Source organism: Vombatus ursinus, unplaced genomic scaffold, assembly GCF_900497805.2.
Source record: "Vombatus ursinus unplaced genomic scaffold, bare-nosed wombat genome assembly UNPS02014779.1, whole genome shotgun sequence".
Taxonomy (NCBI): Eukaryota; Metazoa; Chordata; class Mammalia; order Diprotodontia; family Vombatidae; genus Vombatus; species Vombatus ursinus.
In genome coordinates, this window is record NW_020954557.1 from 176,205 (window position 1) to 192,505 (window position 16,301).

At 37.6% G+C, this 16,301-nt stretch overlaps 1 protein-coding gene across 6 annotated transcripts in view; it reads left to right on the forward strand.

Moving 5' to 3' along the window:
- LOC114045609 (CD302 antigen) overlaps nt 1-16,301 on the forward strand; it is a 183,742-nt gene that overhangs the window by 87,694 nt on the left and 79,747 nt on the right. For all 6 annotated transcript variants that reach the window (XR_003569406.1, XR_003569407.1, XM_027865689.1 and 3 more), the window contains exons 25-28: nt 6,786-7,012; nt 9,671-9,836; nt 11,887-12,054; nt 15,355-15,471. Coding sequence is in view for 4 of the 6 variants with exons in the window: in XM_027865689.1 (XP_027721490.1) it covers nt 6,786-7,012; nt 9,671-9,836; nt 11,887-12,054; nt 15,355-15,471 (678 nt within the window). In the remaining 2 variants the exon portion in view is untranslated. The remainder of the gene's footprint in view (nt 1-6,785; nt 7,013-9,670; nt 9,837-11,886; nt 12,055-15,354; nt 15,472-16,301) is intronic.

Here is a 16,301-nt window from a genome sequence, read left to right on the forward strand (position 1 = left end):
ATATATGCATATGCTTTCATTCCTTAACCTTTGTCTTACCCAATTCCATTTTCCCCCAATCAGTATCCCTTTTTAGGGTTAGATTGACTTAACCATCTTTCATACCTCTTTAGCTGCTCTTGACAAGTCTTCAGAGGCTTCCCCAGTGGTCCAAGGGGACCCTCCCCTTTTGGGTGCATTCTATCACCTGTGGTAGGCAGAAACAAAAATTCATGTAATCCCTTCCATCCTTTGCAGTGGCAAGATATCTGCTTTTTATTTTTAAATGTGAGCAAATGATTACTGTCAGTACTGTATTCCCAATACTGTCCTAAGCACTGAGAAAAATACAGATTTAAGTAGGCAAGACATATAGATAACATGCACACACCTATATGTGTGTACATGTGTGTATGTATGTATATACACATATATGTGCATACATATACACACATACACATATATGAATGTACATACACACAAACATACGTACATACGTGTGTACGTACATACAGTTTCCTCATCTGCAAAATGAGTTTGAGAAGGAAATGAAAGACCACTCCAGTATCTTTGCCAAGAAAACTCCAAATGGGGTCAGGAAGAGTCAGACACATCTGAAACAAATGGGCAACAGCAACAATCCTGGTTTACAGTATGGGAAATGAGTTGCAAAAGCCTTGATGAGCAAGTAGAGGTTAGCCAAGCTGTGTTTCATTCTGTGCTTACAACTACACTGCATAAGCATTGTGCTGTCACAGATATAAGTACCATGTGGGTTGGATGCCACTGCCCCACCTTGTCAAGAGTTTGGAGCTCCATGACAGTGAATCTAGAGAAAAAGTACTGCTAAGTGCCCCCTAAGTCTTGTGTCTATTGCTGTATTTGAAGATGATTACAGAGTATTAAACTAAAGCATCAACTCTTTATCACTGGACTTCATCAAATATAGTTCATAAAGCTGAACAAAATCTAGATCAATATGTGAACCATAGCCAGCCCCTTTCTCTCAAGAACTTGGATCACACAAAATCAGTTCGATCCTGGAAGGTAAGCTCTAAAGGATCAATTTCTCTCTTTGGTTCCTGCCCTACCTGGAATTCTCTAGAAAAATATAAAAATAATGCTTAGTTATAGTTCAAGTCTAGGTTTCTCCAAGTGTGGGTAATAGGGTTCCAACACCCATATAGGCACAATACAATATACAATGTAGAATATAGGCATTAGGTATGAAATAGATACTGAACCTGTCATGATATTGGCATGGGGAACTCCAAGATGAAGAAATCTCTCTACCAATTCAAATCAACATCTTCTCTGCAACCTGATAGTTTTAGAGTTAAATATAGAAAATATTACATTTAAAATTCTGAAGGACTTAAGACAAAAAATACTTTCCACTCAGAGAAAGAACTTATGGAGTCTGGATGCAGATCGAAGCATAGTTTTTTTAAACTTTCTTTTTTTTCTTGTTTTTTTTGTCTTCATTTTCTTTTGCAACATGGCTAATATAGAAGTATTTTTAGCATGACTTCACATGTATAACCTATATTAAATGACTTACCTTCTCAAGGAAGGACGAGGAGAGGGAAAGAAGATAATTTAGAACTCAAAATTGAAAAAAAAAGAATGTTAAAAAGTTTTTATGTGTAATTGAGAAAAAAATAAAATACAAAAAAAACCACTTAAGTCAATATTGCTGATCCTTATGTATAGTTTAGTGGCCCCCATTTCTATTTAAGTGGACACCTCTGATCAAGAGCAGTGATGTCAAACACAAATAGAAGGACATCCCTGCCAGCTGCATCTTGACTTAGGAAACCACAAATTAACATTATCTATGTGGTATCATATTTTTGATTTATGTTGTTAAACATTGCCCAATTACATTTTAATGTAGTTAGGGCATACTGCTCCTACCCCTAGCAGATATAGGATCTCCTTTATTTTACCCACCATAAAAATGCATAGTAATGAAATAACTCACAGAAGCCCATGAACAATAAAGGAACATCACCTTCCTCTTGGAAGTTGACCTTTGGGACTACTGAAGAGGACTCATCATTCACCTCATACCTGCACTATCAGGAAAACTCATAGCAACAGTAAGAAAATTTGGCAAGATCTACATGTCTGACCCTTCCATGACATGGGTGTAGATCTTCAGCTGCAGAATGACCTTCTTCCTGCTCCAAGAAGTATGCTATTGAGGAAGTGTGCTGAGAGGCTGCTGCTCACACATTTGAATTCAGAAACTCAAACTTGGGATGACTACAAGGCAGTTCCCAGGGGTAGTGCTTCTCAGGCTAGAAGGTTAGAGTCCAGGATCATGTTCGCTAGGGAATTCAAAGTCTCATTGTTTGCAGAAGGCTGGGGATCAGGAACAGTGTTCCTAGAACTCCTCTCTCCATCTGTGTGTAAACATTTATCCACCATTGTTACGTGCTTCTTACTCTCACCATTTCTGCTCCAGAGGGTGAATGGGAGAAGATTAGGAGAAATCCCTTCTTCTCTTCACTATACCCTAATCTAGATGTCTCAGAAGGAGAGATCGTGGAGAGGAAAAAAAGGCCAATCCATTTCACAGTTTAATTTTAGAGACCACAAAAGAAGATGAGTTCTCTGTCAGGAGTCCACTTCACCTGACTACCACTCAGTCCCATGTCCTTTTAGCAAGGTACTTAGTGCTATAGATCTGCCTTCCTAAGAGTTGCCCTGCATAACAGAGTTTCATCTTGCAATCTCGTTAAATTATTAGGAATGGTGTATCAAAATGATACAAAGTGTTTTTCTGCCATCAGATTTTGTTTTGAAATTGGTATTTTTAGAGGAAAATCATTGTGTACCCCATGTCATATACCCCACAACTATATCCCAAAGCAAAGATGTGCATTAATCTATCAAATCACCATTGGCTACATTTTAAAAACGAATGAAGACTGAACCCTAAGCCAATAATGATAAGCGTTTATTAAGTGCCAATAGTGTACTTGGGGCAGCTAGGTGTCTCAGTGGATAGAGTGGGCATAAAGTCAAGGAGATCCTTCCTGAGTTCAAATCTGACCTCAGACACTTACTGTGTGACCCTAGGCAAGTCACTAACCCTGTTTGCCTCAGTTTCCTCATCTGCAAAATGAGCTGGAGAAGTAAATGGCAAACCACCCCATTATCTTTGCCATGAAAACCCCAGATGGAATCACACAGTCGGAACATGACTGAAACAACTGAACAGCAGTGTACTAGGTGTAACTACTGTTGTTATTATTGATATGACACTTGACCACCTCGCCCCCACTACCTGAAAGCCAAGTATGTTATGTTTTACCCCTCCCCAAGATTCTTGGGTAGCCTCAAGGGGAGGTGTCTAGACTTTCTGCCAGTGGCCCCACCAGTGATGTTCCCTCAGTTGTAGGGAATGGGTCCCCTTATCCCACTTCCATATAGCTACTAACAGTAGAATTAACTTTCACAAAGAAATATTTACTTCAAAAGTATAATAATCAGATATACAAACATTCCTCAGTACATGAAAAGCATATTCCCTTCCCTTCCCTTTACTACCTCAGTCTCTGGGAGAGGTAAAGAGACTTCGGTTTACAATTTAGCTTGGTTTCCTACAGAGTACAGCCCCAGTTCCAACACCAAGACGCCTCCTTGGTCTCAAGTCCCAGGCACCCTGACTTTTCATGGCTTCTCTGCTGGGCTGACTGGCTGCAACATCTTGCCTGGGATGCTTGCTTTCCGAGTCAACGTGGCTCATGCTCCCAGGTCCCACAGGTATTACCTCCTATACCTAAAACTGAGAAGGACAAAGGAAACATAAACAGAAACACCTGGGACCCCAAGTCCCAGGGCCTAAGAGGAAGGAAGAGAAAATGTATCTCCCCCATTCTCAATTCAATTTATGGCACCTAAACTGTGGGTGAGCTTTGTGTGATCATCACCCTGTGGACACAGCAAGAAAGAGCGCACAAAATAGAAAGACTATCCCCGTCTGTCAGTATTAAAGACACAGCCTCTTCCAACTATGAAGAAGGCACCTATTCCCACCTATGTGGCACAAGAAGTAAGATGTTTCCTTCCAGAAGCAGAGTGCCTCCATGGTATATATCTAGCCATGTGCAAAGCAAGCTCCCATCACATTAATAATTGGCTAATTATTAATAGGGCAGCTACGTGGCACAGTCGATAAGTGCGAGGCCTGAGTTCAGATTCAACCTCAGACACTATATGACCCTGGGCAAATCGTTTAACCTTGTTTGCCTCAGTTTCCTCATCTGTAAAATGACCTGGAGAAGGAAATGGCAAACCATTCCAGTATATTTGCCAAGAAAACTCCAAGAGTCAGACATGACTGAAATGATGGAACAACAAAAATAATTAATAATTCACTTTTATGTAACAGTTATAGTTTTACAGAGGACAAACTTGATAGTACAAATATATCCCTTTTATAGCTTAGTTAACTAATCATCAGAGAGGTTAAGTTAAACTCAACCTTTTCAGTGCAAGATATCTACTTAAAAAAAAAAGAATATGTCAACAAATGAAGTTAGCTTCAATGCCAGTTCTCTATCCACTGTGCCATATTGCCTCTACCTCTAGCTATAGCTATAGGATAGCTATAGATGGGATTTTCTTTAAAAATAAAGAACTATGGAACATTATTTTGTCATCAAAAGATTGCTTTGGGCAAGTTAATTGATCTCTTTCAACCTTAGTTTCCTTGTCTTTTAAATGAAGGGGCTAGACTAAAACATCTACTTCTGTGGTTCTGTCAAGATTTAAATTCTGTGACCCGATGGCACTCTGATCATACGTTATTGTTGTTGTTAATTGTTCAATCATGTCTGACTCTTTGTGGCCCCATTTAGGGTTTTCTTGGCAAAGATACTGGAGTGGTTTGCCGTTTCCTTCTCCAGCTCATTTTACAGATGAGGAAACTGAGGCAAACAAAGTGAAGTGACTTGCCCAGGGTCACATAGTTACTAAGTGTCTGAGGCTGGATTTGAACTCACGAAGATGAGTCTTCCTGGCTCCAGGCCTATCCGCTGCACCAAAAACAAATACAAAAAAATTAACTTCTAACTTAAAGTGCAGAGCCCATTCCAGTACATCACTGAGAATATCCATCTGAGCAACTCACTTATACAGTGGCTTTTTCTAGTTTTTGATCTCTGTACGTCTTATTCAATCGGATCTCTCCCTAATCATGGGATACAATATGTGAATCTGAGTAAGAACACATAAACTCCAGTAAAAGTTGTGAATATACGACACTATCTCACTTCTCTAATTTTACCATGGAAATGCAGATCTGGATGCTCACCCATAGATGTGAGTGTCACACTAGCAGAAGGGAAAGAGGCATGCTTCCCCCACATATGCCCATACCTGCTTCAATGGTGACCTGTAGTGGAAATGGCAAAGTGATGTGAGAATCAGATTACAGTCTGTAGACTGTAGAGGGCAACAAATCACTTTCTTATCCTTTATGACCTGCCTACCCCACTTCAGCAAATGTCAAATGATTAACTCTATTATAAAGACAAGCATTATTTGCTAAGCTTCCGCTTGGAAGAGAATGGAAGGGACACCCAACGCTTCATTAATCGTGCTGCCTTCTATTCTAAATAGCAGTAAGACGGGTGTCTGAGAATGGGTTTCCAGTATCCTTTCAAAAAGTTTTGTAGTTCCTTTTATTCGCGTAGAGTACGGTGAGGTTTTAACAGGAAGCAGTGAATAAAAGTAAATAGAGCTTCATCATGTAACCAGAGTGGCCTTACACTGTCGAAGAATCATAGAGGTAGAACGTCTAGTCCAGCCCTTTCATTTCACAGACAAGGAAACTGGGGTTGAAAGAGATGGATTGCCTTGTCCAAGGCAGATTTCTGCTTCTAAAGCCATGTTCCAAAGTGCCTCCATACACTGAGAAGTAGCGTTCTGATAGTAATTATTGAGGCACTGTGGTTATAGTGCTGGGCTTGGATTTCATTAGACCCTAGTTCAGATCCTACTTGACACTTTCATATGACTCTGGGCAAGTCATTTAACCTTTGTCAGTCTCCATTTCCTCATCTGTAAAATGGAGATAATAATGGTACCTACCTCAAATGGTTACTGTGAGAATCAAATGAGATGTCTATAAAGTACTTAGCAAACCTTAGAGCACTATATAAATGCTATTATTAAATTTTTTATTATTATTAAAGCCATTAACTGTTTGTCCCGCAATCTGATACTACTGCCTTTCATTCCCAGGCACTGACCATAGAGCAAAAACTGAAACATAACCTTAAAGGATGACTTTGGAGATCTGATAATAAGTGCTCTTTCCAGTGGGAACCTTGAAATGTAAAGATTGGCTATCCTTTCAGGAATTAAGTAGGTTGTCAGTGCTAGTGTGGAGAGGACACTTGATTTATCCCCTTAATAAAGCAATTCAGACAATAGAATTAGTTGCCATCGACCTTGAGCAACAATCTGATTTCAAGCCACTTCTCTACTCTGTTGAGGACTTAAAAATTGCACAGAAAACATTAGATCAGATGAATGGAGTTTTCCTTTATTTCCAGAAAAGAAAAATTCTTTGTCAAACATTTGACTTGTAGTGACAAGTGATTTCTCTTTCATCCTCGCACTCCTGCTGTAAAACCTCCAAGTAGTCCCGTGTTGCAGGCTGGGGGGATGAAGAAGGGAGGGGAAGTAGAGGAGGGAATATAGGAACTGAGCCCTTCATGACCAGTGTTTAAAAAATAAAAGGCAAATTCCCAAGGCTTTCAAGCAATTTCTTTTTATTTTTGACACAGAAATTCAAGATAATCGCATGTTGCCAAACACCTCTAGCATTATAAAGTATCAAGATTATTCCTACAAAATAATCCTGAAAGCGATGACTTGGTATGAGGCCCTGAAGGAGTGCCAAAACGAAACCATGCAGTTAGTGAGCATCACAAATCCTTATCAACAAGCTTTCCTTACTGTGCAGACTGTTCTCAGTAATTCGTCATTGTGGATTGGACTCTCAAGCCAAGATGTAAGTATACTGTCCTGACTGTACAAATTGGGCAAACATTTGTTTTCAGAAGTGTTTTCTGTAATGAAAGCTTAAATTTATCCATAGGGTCCAGAATTTTATTACAATACAATCAGTCAGTAATCCATAAGCGTTTATGATATGCCAGGCACTGTGCTAAGTGCTGCAATTACAAAGAAGAGCAAAAGATAGTTCTTGCTCTCAAGAGGCTCCTAGTCTGATGGAGGGAGACATCATGCAAGTAACTCTGCTCAAACAAACTATATACATATGTATTTATATATATATAATACATTTTTATACATATACACATATATATAAACAAACTATATATATACACATATAAATTAGAGATGATCGATAGAGGGAAAGCAATGGTGTTAAGGGGCATCAAGAAAGGCTTCTTGTAGAAGATGAGATTTTAGCTAGGACTTGAAGCCAAGGAAGTGGAAAGAGAAGAGGAAGAGGCAGTGTTGAAGGTGAGGAGGGAGAAATTCAAAATATATATGGCCTTCAGTAACAATTACCACCAAGGAATAGAGCCATATTCCTTCTGTTCACATAGTAGAGAGAGAAATCTCTAGTAACCACCCAGAATGGTTCTTATTACTTGTGATTAAGACTTGAGGAGAATAAAAAGTAGGAACTAGGAAAGTTCTTTACATCCAACTGCAGAGAAGATAAAGAGAACATAGGATCATAGACTTAGAGCTAAAAAGGACCTCAGAAATCATCTAGTCCAACTCTTTTAGTTTAGTTATTGGAAAATTGAGGCCCAGGTTGATTATAGGATTCTTGCACAGGTAGTAAATGACTGCATCATCCAAACCTGGAACCTCTCAATCAGATCCATTGTTCTTTCCTCTGTACCACATACCTCTCCTAGGAAGAAGAAAAAAGAAAGCAATGCCAAAGTTTGTTGAGTTGGAGAGCAAAATGGAGAAATCTACATTTACAGCTATTTTAATAATAATAGTAATAGCTAATATTTATATAGCACTTACTACGTGCCATGCAATTTACAATTATTATCTCATTTGATTCTCACAACAACCCTGGGAGGTAGATGCTGTTATCATCTGGATCTGTAGAGTGAGTGAGAGTGAAGAGTGAAGGAGAGCACCGAGTTTGAGAACCTGGAGTACTAGAAGGGTGGTGGTGCCATTGACAGAAATAAGGTAGTTTGGAAGAAAGGTTTGAGATGTCTCCAGATTGTCCAGTTTAAAGTGTCCATCTTCCTTCTCATGCTGTAACCAATAAATCTTGAATACTCTCCCTCCCCTGTTTTCATCCTGTCCTCTTCGGTCACTGTGCCTTTGCACATGTTTCTCATTCCTGTAATGGCCTGTCTCCAACCCTCCCTGCCTCCTGAAGTAGTTTTCATTAAGGCCCAATTTAGGAGCTGCTTCTCCCCTCCCTGTGATCTTCACACACACACATATACACTTTCTTCTTATGCCCTTTCCTCCCTTTCATCAGTAATTTGAGGGCTTATTTTTCTGTTCCTATGAGATTCCAGATTAGAATATGATAAATTATACATAAGCTCTTTGAAATCAAGGTATGTTTTTTTAATTTTATTTATTTTATTCTGAACTAAAGAAATAAAACATGCATTTCCGTAACATAGAATAGGAAGAAAAAATTATTATACATGAAATTGCAAATTGATTTTGTCCCACTTACTATTCATTTTAAATATATAATGAAGTTATCATGTAACTTTTTTTCTTTCCTCCCAACCCCAACCTAGAAATGGTTACCATAGGTCTATATACGTGTGTGTGTGTATGTGTGTGTGTGTGTGTGTGTATGTGTATGTATGTGTATGGCAGGTGTGTCCCTGCTCCATAAGTTGTACCTTGAAATCTCTTGAACCAACATGTTCTCAACAACTGAATAGAGCGTCTCCATCTGGCCATGTTGTTACTAGATACCATAGGCTGTGAAGTAGAGGAGAAAGAAATCCCTTTTTCCCTCTTCATATCCACAAAGCACTCCAACTTCCCAGGTCTATTTAAAAAGCCTCCATGGGCATTTCTAATTTATTTGCTTAAACTATCTTCTTGTTCTCTTATGACTCATTCAGAGAACTGTTCATACTTTGTCAGAGGATAACTGGTTGTGGCTACAGTTTTCCAATTGGTTTAAAACATTGTTATAACCTTATCTGACTAAGTTCTGCAACTAGTCAATGTGGAGCTGAGGGGGTGGGAGGAGAGGAGGGAATTTACATGCACTTTCCCTTAAATATGAAAAAAAAAATCCAAGAAATGTGAGAGCTTATATAAGATGCTACAATGTGAAGAAAGCAGAATCAACAGGAGAATATGTAGACTACAGCTGTATAAATCAAGGCAATATTAAAAGGGGACAAAAAAGCAGGTCAGATGCAAAGAACAATGTTGGTACCAATTGGTTAAAGTCAAAGGACACACCCTTCCTTTCTGTTAACAAGATAACAAACTACAAAGAAGTAAACTATAAAAGTGGAAGGTTGCATGCACTTCCAGTCACAATCAGTTTTGTGCTATTTTGCTTAACTATTTTTGTGTAATATGCTTTGGTATGGTCATTTGTGGTATGCTTGCTTAGATTTGTCTGCTGGGTCGAAAGAAAGGTGATCCCATTTTTTAAAATGTACCTTTGCTTTTATAGGATGAACTCAACTATGGCTGGTCAGATGGAAAACATTTCAGCTTTAGCCGCTGGTCTGAAAATAGTGTACAACTTGAAGACTGTGTAATTTTGGACACTGATGGTTTCTGGAAAGCTTCTGGCTGCAGAAGCATCCAGTCGGGGGCTATCTGTTATACCTCAGGAAGTAAGTTATAATTCTAAACATTTCTATTCTTAAAATGTATTATCTCTAAGGGGTAACAAGCTTTAAGTAGCACTGTGACAAATCTTATTTCATACATGGAAGTCATTTGCTACTATAAAATGGTAGGAAAATATACTCTTGTAAATTGCTTTCCGCAATATGTGTGCTCGGAAAAGTTGTGTGTAAATAATATTTTTGTAAACTGGATATTTTCCCACTGATAATATTTTTAGCTGTTTTTATCTTCATTTTTCACATGGCATCAACTCGTAATATTTTTGCTTCCTTCTGCGTCTTTGTATAAACTAATGCTTATATATCTCTGGTTAGTTGATATTTAAAGGAATCCTTTTATAAGGTCAATAATATGTCTTATACCTCATGGTTACTTAATAAATGTTTGTTGAATAATCAGCTTCTAGCTTAGTTTTTGCAATTGTGTGGATTGTTTTTTCTTAAAGTGGTATATCCACCCCAATTAATTAATTTCCCTTAAAAAACTGTGTTCCTTTAAAGAAAATTGTAACTGGATTTTCTTGGATACCCAATATCTGGAGGTGGGGAAAATATCATTCATGGATTTATTTTTCTTGAAGAATGCATGTATTTAGAAATTGAAGTATCTCATTCAAAAGTATCTCAAGAAATTACAGAGGTGTTCAGAGAATTTAGTCAAAATTGTTCTAGAAACTTGGTAAAAGTCCTTCCTGCTCATTTTTCTGACGTGACAACTATGAGATCTTCTATGGTGCAAGAAATATAAACACTCTAATTTAAAAGTATTCAGCCATTCTATAATGAATCCAAGAAGGTTGTACCAGGCAACTTCCCTTCTAAAGAGAACCACTGTTTTCTTAGTTCAAGAGAACTAAGTGATCATGAACAATCTGTTTAGTTCTAGGCCATTACATCAAGGTGCTTTTGAAATTTCCTAATAAGGTCTAGGAGGTTAAGTATATGGTATTTAACATTTGTATCTAAAATGGATTGGATAATCCAGTAGTCATAGTTCTACTTTTTCTGAAGTATGAGTATAAAAATATTTTATTTTAAAATGTTTTATTGATGGTTTCATATTTTTACATTACTGTTACTTCCTAATGACTTCTCAATCTCCCTTATTACACTTAAGCAAAATAAATCAACATACTCATTCAAGACCTTCTGATAATGTATGCCTCATTTCCCACCTTTAGTCAACTACCATTCTGCTCAGAGGAAGAAAGCATTCATTTTTGTCATTCTGTCATGTCCAACTCTTCAAGACCCCATTTGAGTTTTCTTGGCAAAGATACTAGAATGGTTTGTCATATCCTTCTCCAGCTCATTTTATAGATGAGGAAACTGAGGCAAACAGGGTGAAGTGTCTTGCCTCGGGTCACATAGTAAGTGTCTGAGGCCAGATTTTAACTCAGAAAGAAAGGTCTTCTTGACTTCAGGCCTGGCACTCTATTCACTGTGCCATCTAGCTGCTCTTAAGCATTTTTCACTTTTGTCTACTGAAGTCACAATTAGAAACAGCATTTATCGGAGTTTTTATGTTTTTCAAAGTTATTTTCCTTTGTGTTATGATTGCTGTATAAATTGTTCTCATAGTTCTGCATATTTCATTCTGTATGTTTGTTCAAGTCTCCCCAAGTTCAAGTCTCCCAAGGTTCTCTTCTTTTCCCCTAGCACACAATAATATTCTATTCCAATTCTTTGCCACGATTTGTTCAGCCCATTCAATGGGCATGCACTTTGTCTGCAGCTCATTGTTATCATAAAAAGTGCTGCTATAAATATTTTTGTGCATATGTCACCTTTCCCACTGTCTTTGACTGTCCTTGTAGTATAGCATTGTAGTGCTGTTGTTGAGCCAAAGAGTATGTTATTCAGTTTAGTGATTTTTCTGTTAAAATTCCAAGTTGTTTTTCAGGATGGTTGGGAGAAAAATACCTACATTGGTCACGTTATAGAGGTCTAGTGAGGAAAGTGCTTCATAAATTTTAAAGTGTTATGTAAATATGAGTGATTATAATCACATGACTGCTGTTATTATGTCTTCTAGATGAGGCAGAAAAAGAGGTAAAGAAAGCTGACACGGTTAAATGTCCATCTACGGTTCTCAATACACCTTGGATACCATTTCAGAACAGTTGCTACAATTTCATGATTGCCAAAAATAGGTTCCTAGCAGTAACATATGATGATGTGCAACTTAAATGTCAGAATCTAAGTAAGTATATTGTATTTTGGAATTTATTCTAGGATTTCCAGCTCTTGTATGCACAAAAAAGAATCAGATAAGAGAAGAATGGGGGGAGCATGTTGTTTATATTTCTGTTTCATGATGTACTCATACTTCTCAGAATTTCTCGTTAGGTCTTTCCTTTTATACCACATCATTTCATCAACAACAACAACAAAAAATGAGGATTTCTGTATTGAGAAGATAAAAGCAGTAGCAACCTCTTTCCTTCTCCCATCTGTTTTAGAAACAAACAAGTGAACATAAGCTTGTTGTTGTTTAGTCATTTCAGTCATGTCTGACTCTTCGGACCCCATTTGCGGTTTTCTGGGCAGAGATACTATAGTGGTTCGCCATTTCCTTCTTCAACTCATTTTACAGATGAGGAAACTGAGGCAAACAGGGTTAAGTGCCTTGCCCAGGGTCATACAGCTAGTAAGTGTCTGAGGCCGGATTTGAACTCAGGTCTTCCTGACTCCCAGCCTGGTGCTCCATCCGCTGCACCACCTGGCTGTCCTATATTTGTAACATAAGTTACAAAGTATTTTAAACAAAGTATAGAAATCATTCAGATGTTATTGTAGGGTTTAATAGGGTCTGGGTAAAAATTGGAGTCTGGAGTGTGGGGCAAATGGCTTAAATTAGAGGAAGAATACTCTTGATGAGATAACTATTAGAATAAAATTATGCTTATAGGTTATTTAAATTAAAAAAAAAAGCTGTGCTCCTCCAGACCGTCACAACTAGCCCCTATTTAAGGCAAGCAGGAGAAGGAAGAGAAGCATGAATATAATTCTATCCAAGCCCCTTATTGTATAATCACTGTATAAAAACAGTGGTTCTCTTTAGAAGGGAAGTTGCGTGGTACAACCTTCTTGGATTCATTATAGAATGGCTGAATACTTTTAAATTAGAATGTTTATATTTCTTGCACCATAGAAGATCTCATAGTTGTCACGTCAGAAAAATGAGCAGGAAGGACTTTTACCAAGTTTCTAGAACAATTTTGACTAAATTCTCTGAACACCTCTGTAATTTCTTGAGATACTTTTGAATGAGATACTTCAATCACAGATAGTAGGCAGAGATGACCCAGACGGGGGACCACAGGCTCTGCTAATGATTGGTCGTAGCATGAAAGCTGCAGGGAGACATGAGAAGTGTCAGTGTCAAGATAAAAATCCAAGGAGGGAGCAGTAACTGTAGCTTCCAGTAGCAGCGTAACTGTAATCATTCCCCCTGACTTTGAGACCAGGGCATCAGAGAGCCAAATCAGCAGGAGCCTTGTCTGAGGATCTAACTGACTGCTTGGCAAGTATTCGTTCTGTAAACCTGAGTCGTTTAGAATAGAGGTGTGCCTGCAACACTCCCCAGTACAGCCCAAGCCAGATCAAAATATAATTGGGAAATATTTAACAAAATAAAAGACTGGAAAGGTAGTTGGGGAGCTATGTTATAAATGGCTTTAAATGTGTGCATGTGTCTAAGGAGAGTGAAATCTCTCTGATTAGTCAAGGTTTCATCAATCAGTGTTTTTCTCTGGGTAAGAGAGAGAACCCATTGATCAGCTTGATCTGGCCGAGATCCCTGCGGGTAGAAAATGAAGTTAAGGAGTCCATGGCTCATAAAGACTTTTTCTGAGGGTCTCCCTTATTACCACTTTGGTATTCTTACCCCGGAGAGAGAACATTTCCTCAGAAAGTCTCCCTTGAGAGAAAGTTACATCGAGTGATGAGGAAAAGGGAATGAGATAGCTGAGGTTTATTAGCTGTAATTTGTAAGAAGATGGTATATTTTAAAATTTCCTACGTCTAATACGCTGAAAGCTTATTACAGACAGTTCTCACTTTATGGAAATGGACTATTCCACAGACCTCTATGTAAAAGCAATTTTTATGCCATATGCATTTGCTCCTAGCCACCCACTTCACGTAGTCTTATATAACCAAGGCATACACAAAATAATACCTTTACACAAGTCATAAAATGTACTAAAGTGCTGTTATTAAATATTGTACCATGAGAGAAAACAGAATTGTGAAACGAAAGGTAAAGTTAATGATAAAGTATGCATAGTACTGCACAGAAAAGTTAACAGAGGGGTGTAGCATGTTGCCTCCTCCCCTTCCACTGCACCTAGCCCTTGGCACTTGTGGTTGGCTACACAATTTTTTTTATGAAGCTATTGAGAGATGTTTGTACAATGGCTCTCTTTTTTTCTCGCATTGCATTATCTGATGACATCAAGCAATATTATCCTTTTGTAGACGTTGAACTTTTAAAAATCTTGACATATTTAGATCCGTCTTTTCAATACAAGAAAAAAATTCACTCAAATGATGAAATGCTTCTGTCAACTGTTTCATTGTGAACCCTTTTTGTTTGACCTTGGGTTCTCAAACTTACCTTTTTTCTGCCATCTTTGCAGCTAGCTGTTCAATCAAATCCTCATTTGATAGTTCTCCATGAGACTCAAACAACTCTTCCGCATCATTCTCATCTACTTCTAGCTCCATCCTTGTGCTCATTTTACAATCTCTTACTTCTTCAGATGTTTCATGTTTATCAAATCCACAAAAATTGGGAACAAACTACGGGCACATTTTTTTCCAAACGCTCTTCATACATGTTTCTGTTATATCTTCCTATGGCCTAAGCAATATTCCAGATTGCATGGTAAATATTTTAAGACTTCCAGAAATCTCTCAATGTCTAGTCTTTATCTGCATCCAAAGCTGCAATTGCCTGGGCAAATGTAGTAAGTAAATAATATGCCTTGACATTCATATGCTTTACATAAAGTCAAATTTGTATAATGTGAATTTACATAAAGCAAGAACTGTCTGTAAATAGAACACTGTTCACTATTAAGTTTAATTTATGATAAGGTGAGTTAGCCTCACGCCCCACTCAAAGGGGTTAATTACTACAAAGTCGTTCTGTGACATGGACTCTTAAAGTATATTATCAATATAAATAGTTTGGTTGTCCTCCATAGAGATGGGTTGGTACAGTATGAAAAGGTACTTTGATATTAGAAAATGAAGAGTATAAACATATTTTCATTTCTGTCCTATACAACTAGTTCTCTGCTGGATGTAGACCAAATTTAACTTCTTGACCTGCTTCCCATTCCTGTTTAGGTGTAGAGGGAGGTGTTTATATTGACATGTTAGAATAATCTTTCACTGTAATTGGGCTTTGATGAACTCATTCATCAAAGTAAACCTAAGTATTAAATGTTAACAGTTTTGACGTGCAGTTAATTGAAGACCTTTAATTTAATAGATCCAAAGGCACACGCTCTGAGTATTCGAGATGAGAGAGAGAATGACTTTGTTCGTGAACAGCTTCTGTACTTCAATTATATGGCTTCCTGGATATTGTTGGGTATAACTTATGATGGTGAGTTATGTCTGAAGTCTTTTTTCCCCTTGCCTGGTCTTGTTCTACATAATTACCAGTTTGTCAATCTACAAAAGTATAGGTGACCAATGGAATATACAGCTCCATATTTAGGATTTAGGGCAAAGAAGTAAGAAAGAATGTCTTTGTCTTATATAAATTGTGAGATCTTTTGCCCCACTCTCACCCTTTGCACACACTCTACCCTTGCCAAAACTTAGAGCCAAACAATGGAAAATGATTTTTCCTTTAATTAGGTATGTCATGGAAGATGTGGAATTGGATAGCAGAAAAGAGGTCTGGGGAAGAGAGGTTTGAGAATCATATGCAGGTGATAATAAAAGAATATAAGCTTTCTAAAATATATATATATACATATGCACTACATACAAATACATATATGTATTGTGTACATATATATACATACCTATATATACACATGAATGTGTATAGATGGCTAGACAGATATGTATATACAGATGTGTGTATGTTTGTGTGCATGCCCAAGATTTTGGAAGATAATGAAAATATGTCAGAGAAAAGAGGATCTAGAAATTATCAACTCTGATTATTTCAGTCTTTCTTGAAATAAGCCTAATAGATTAATTCCTGCATTTCATCCCTATTCCCTCTTTAGTAATGATTGATGGTTCCTATAGAGTTTTTATGGCATCTAGGTGGGTTTATTGTGTACACACACACACACACACACCCCAAGAGATGTATTTATTATATAAGATAAATAGATTGTGTCTGTGCATATATGCATACATACACATACAAATGGATATACATACAATTTGTTTAAAATTTTGAGCCACTTTTTCTTG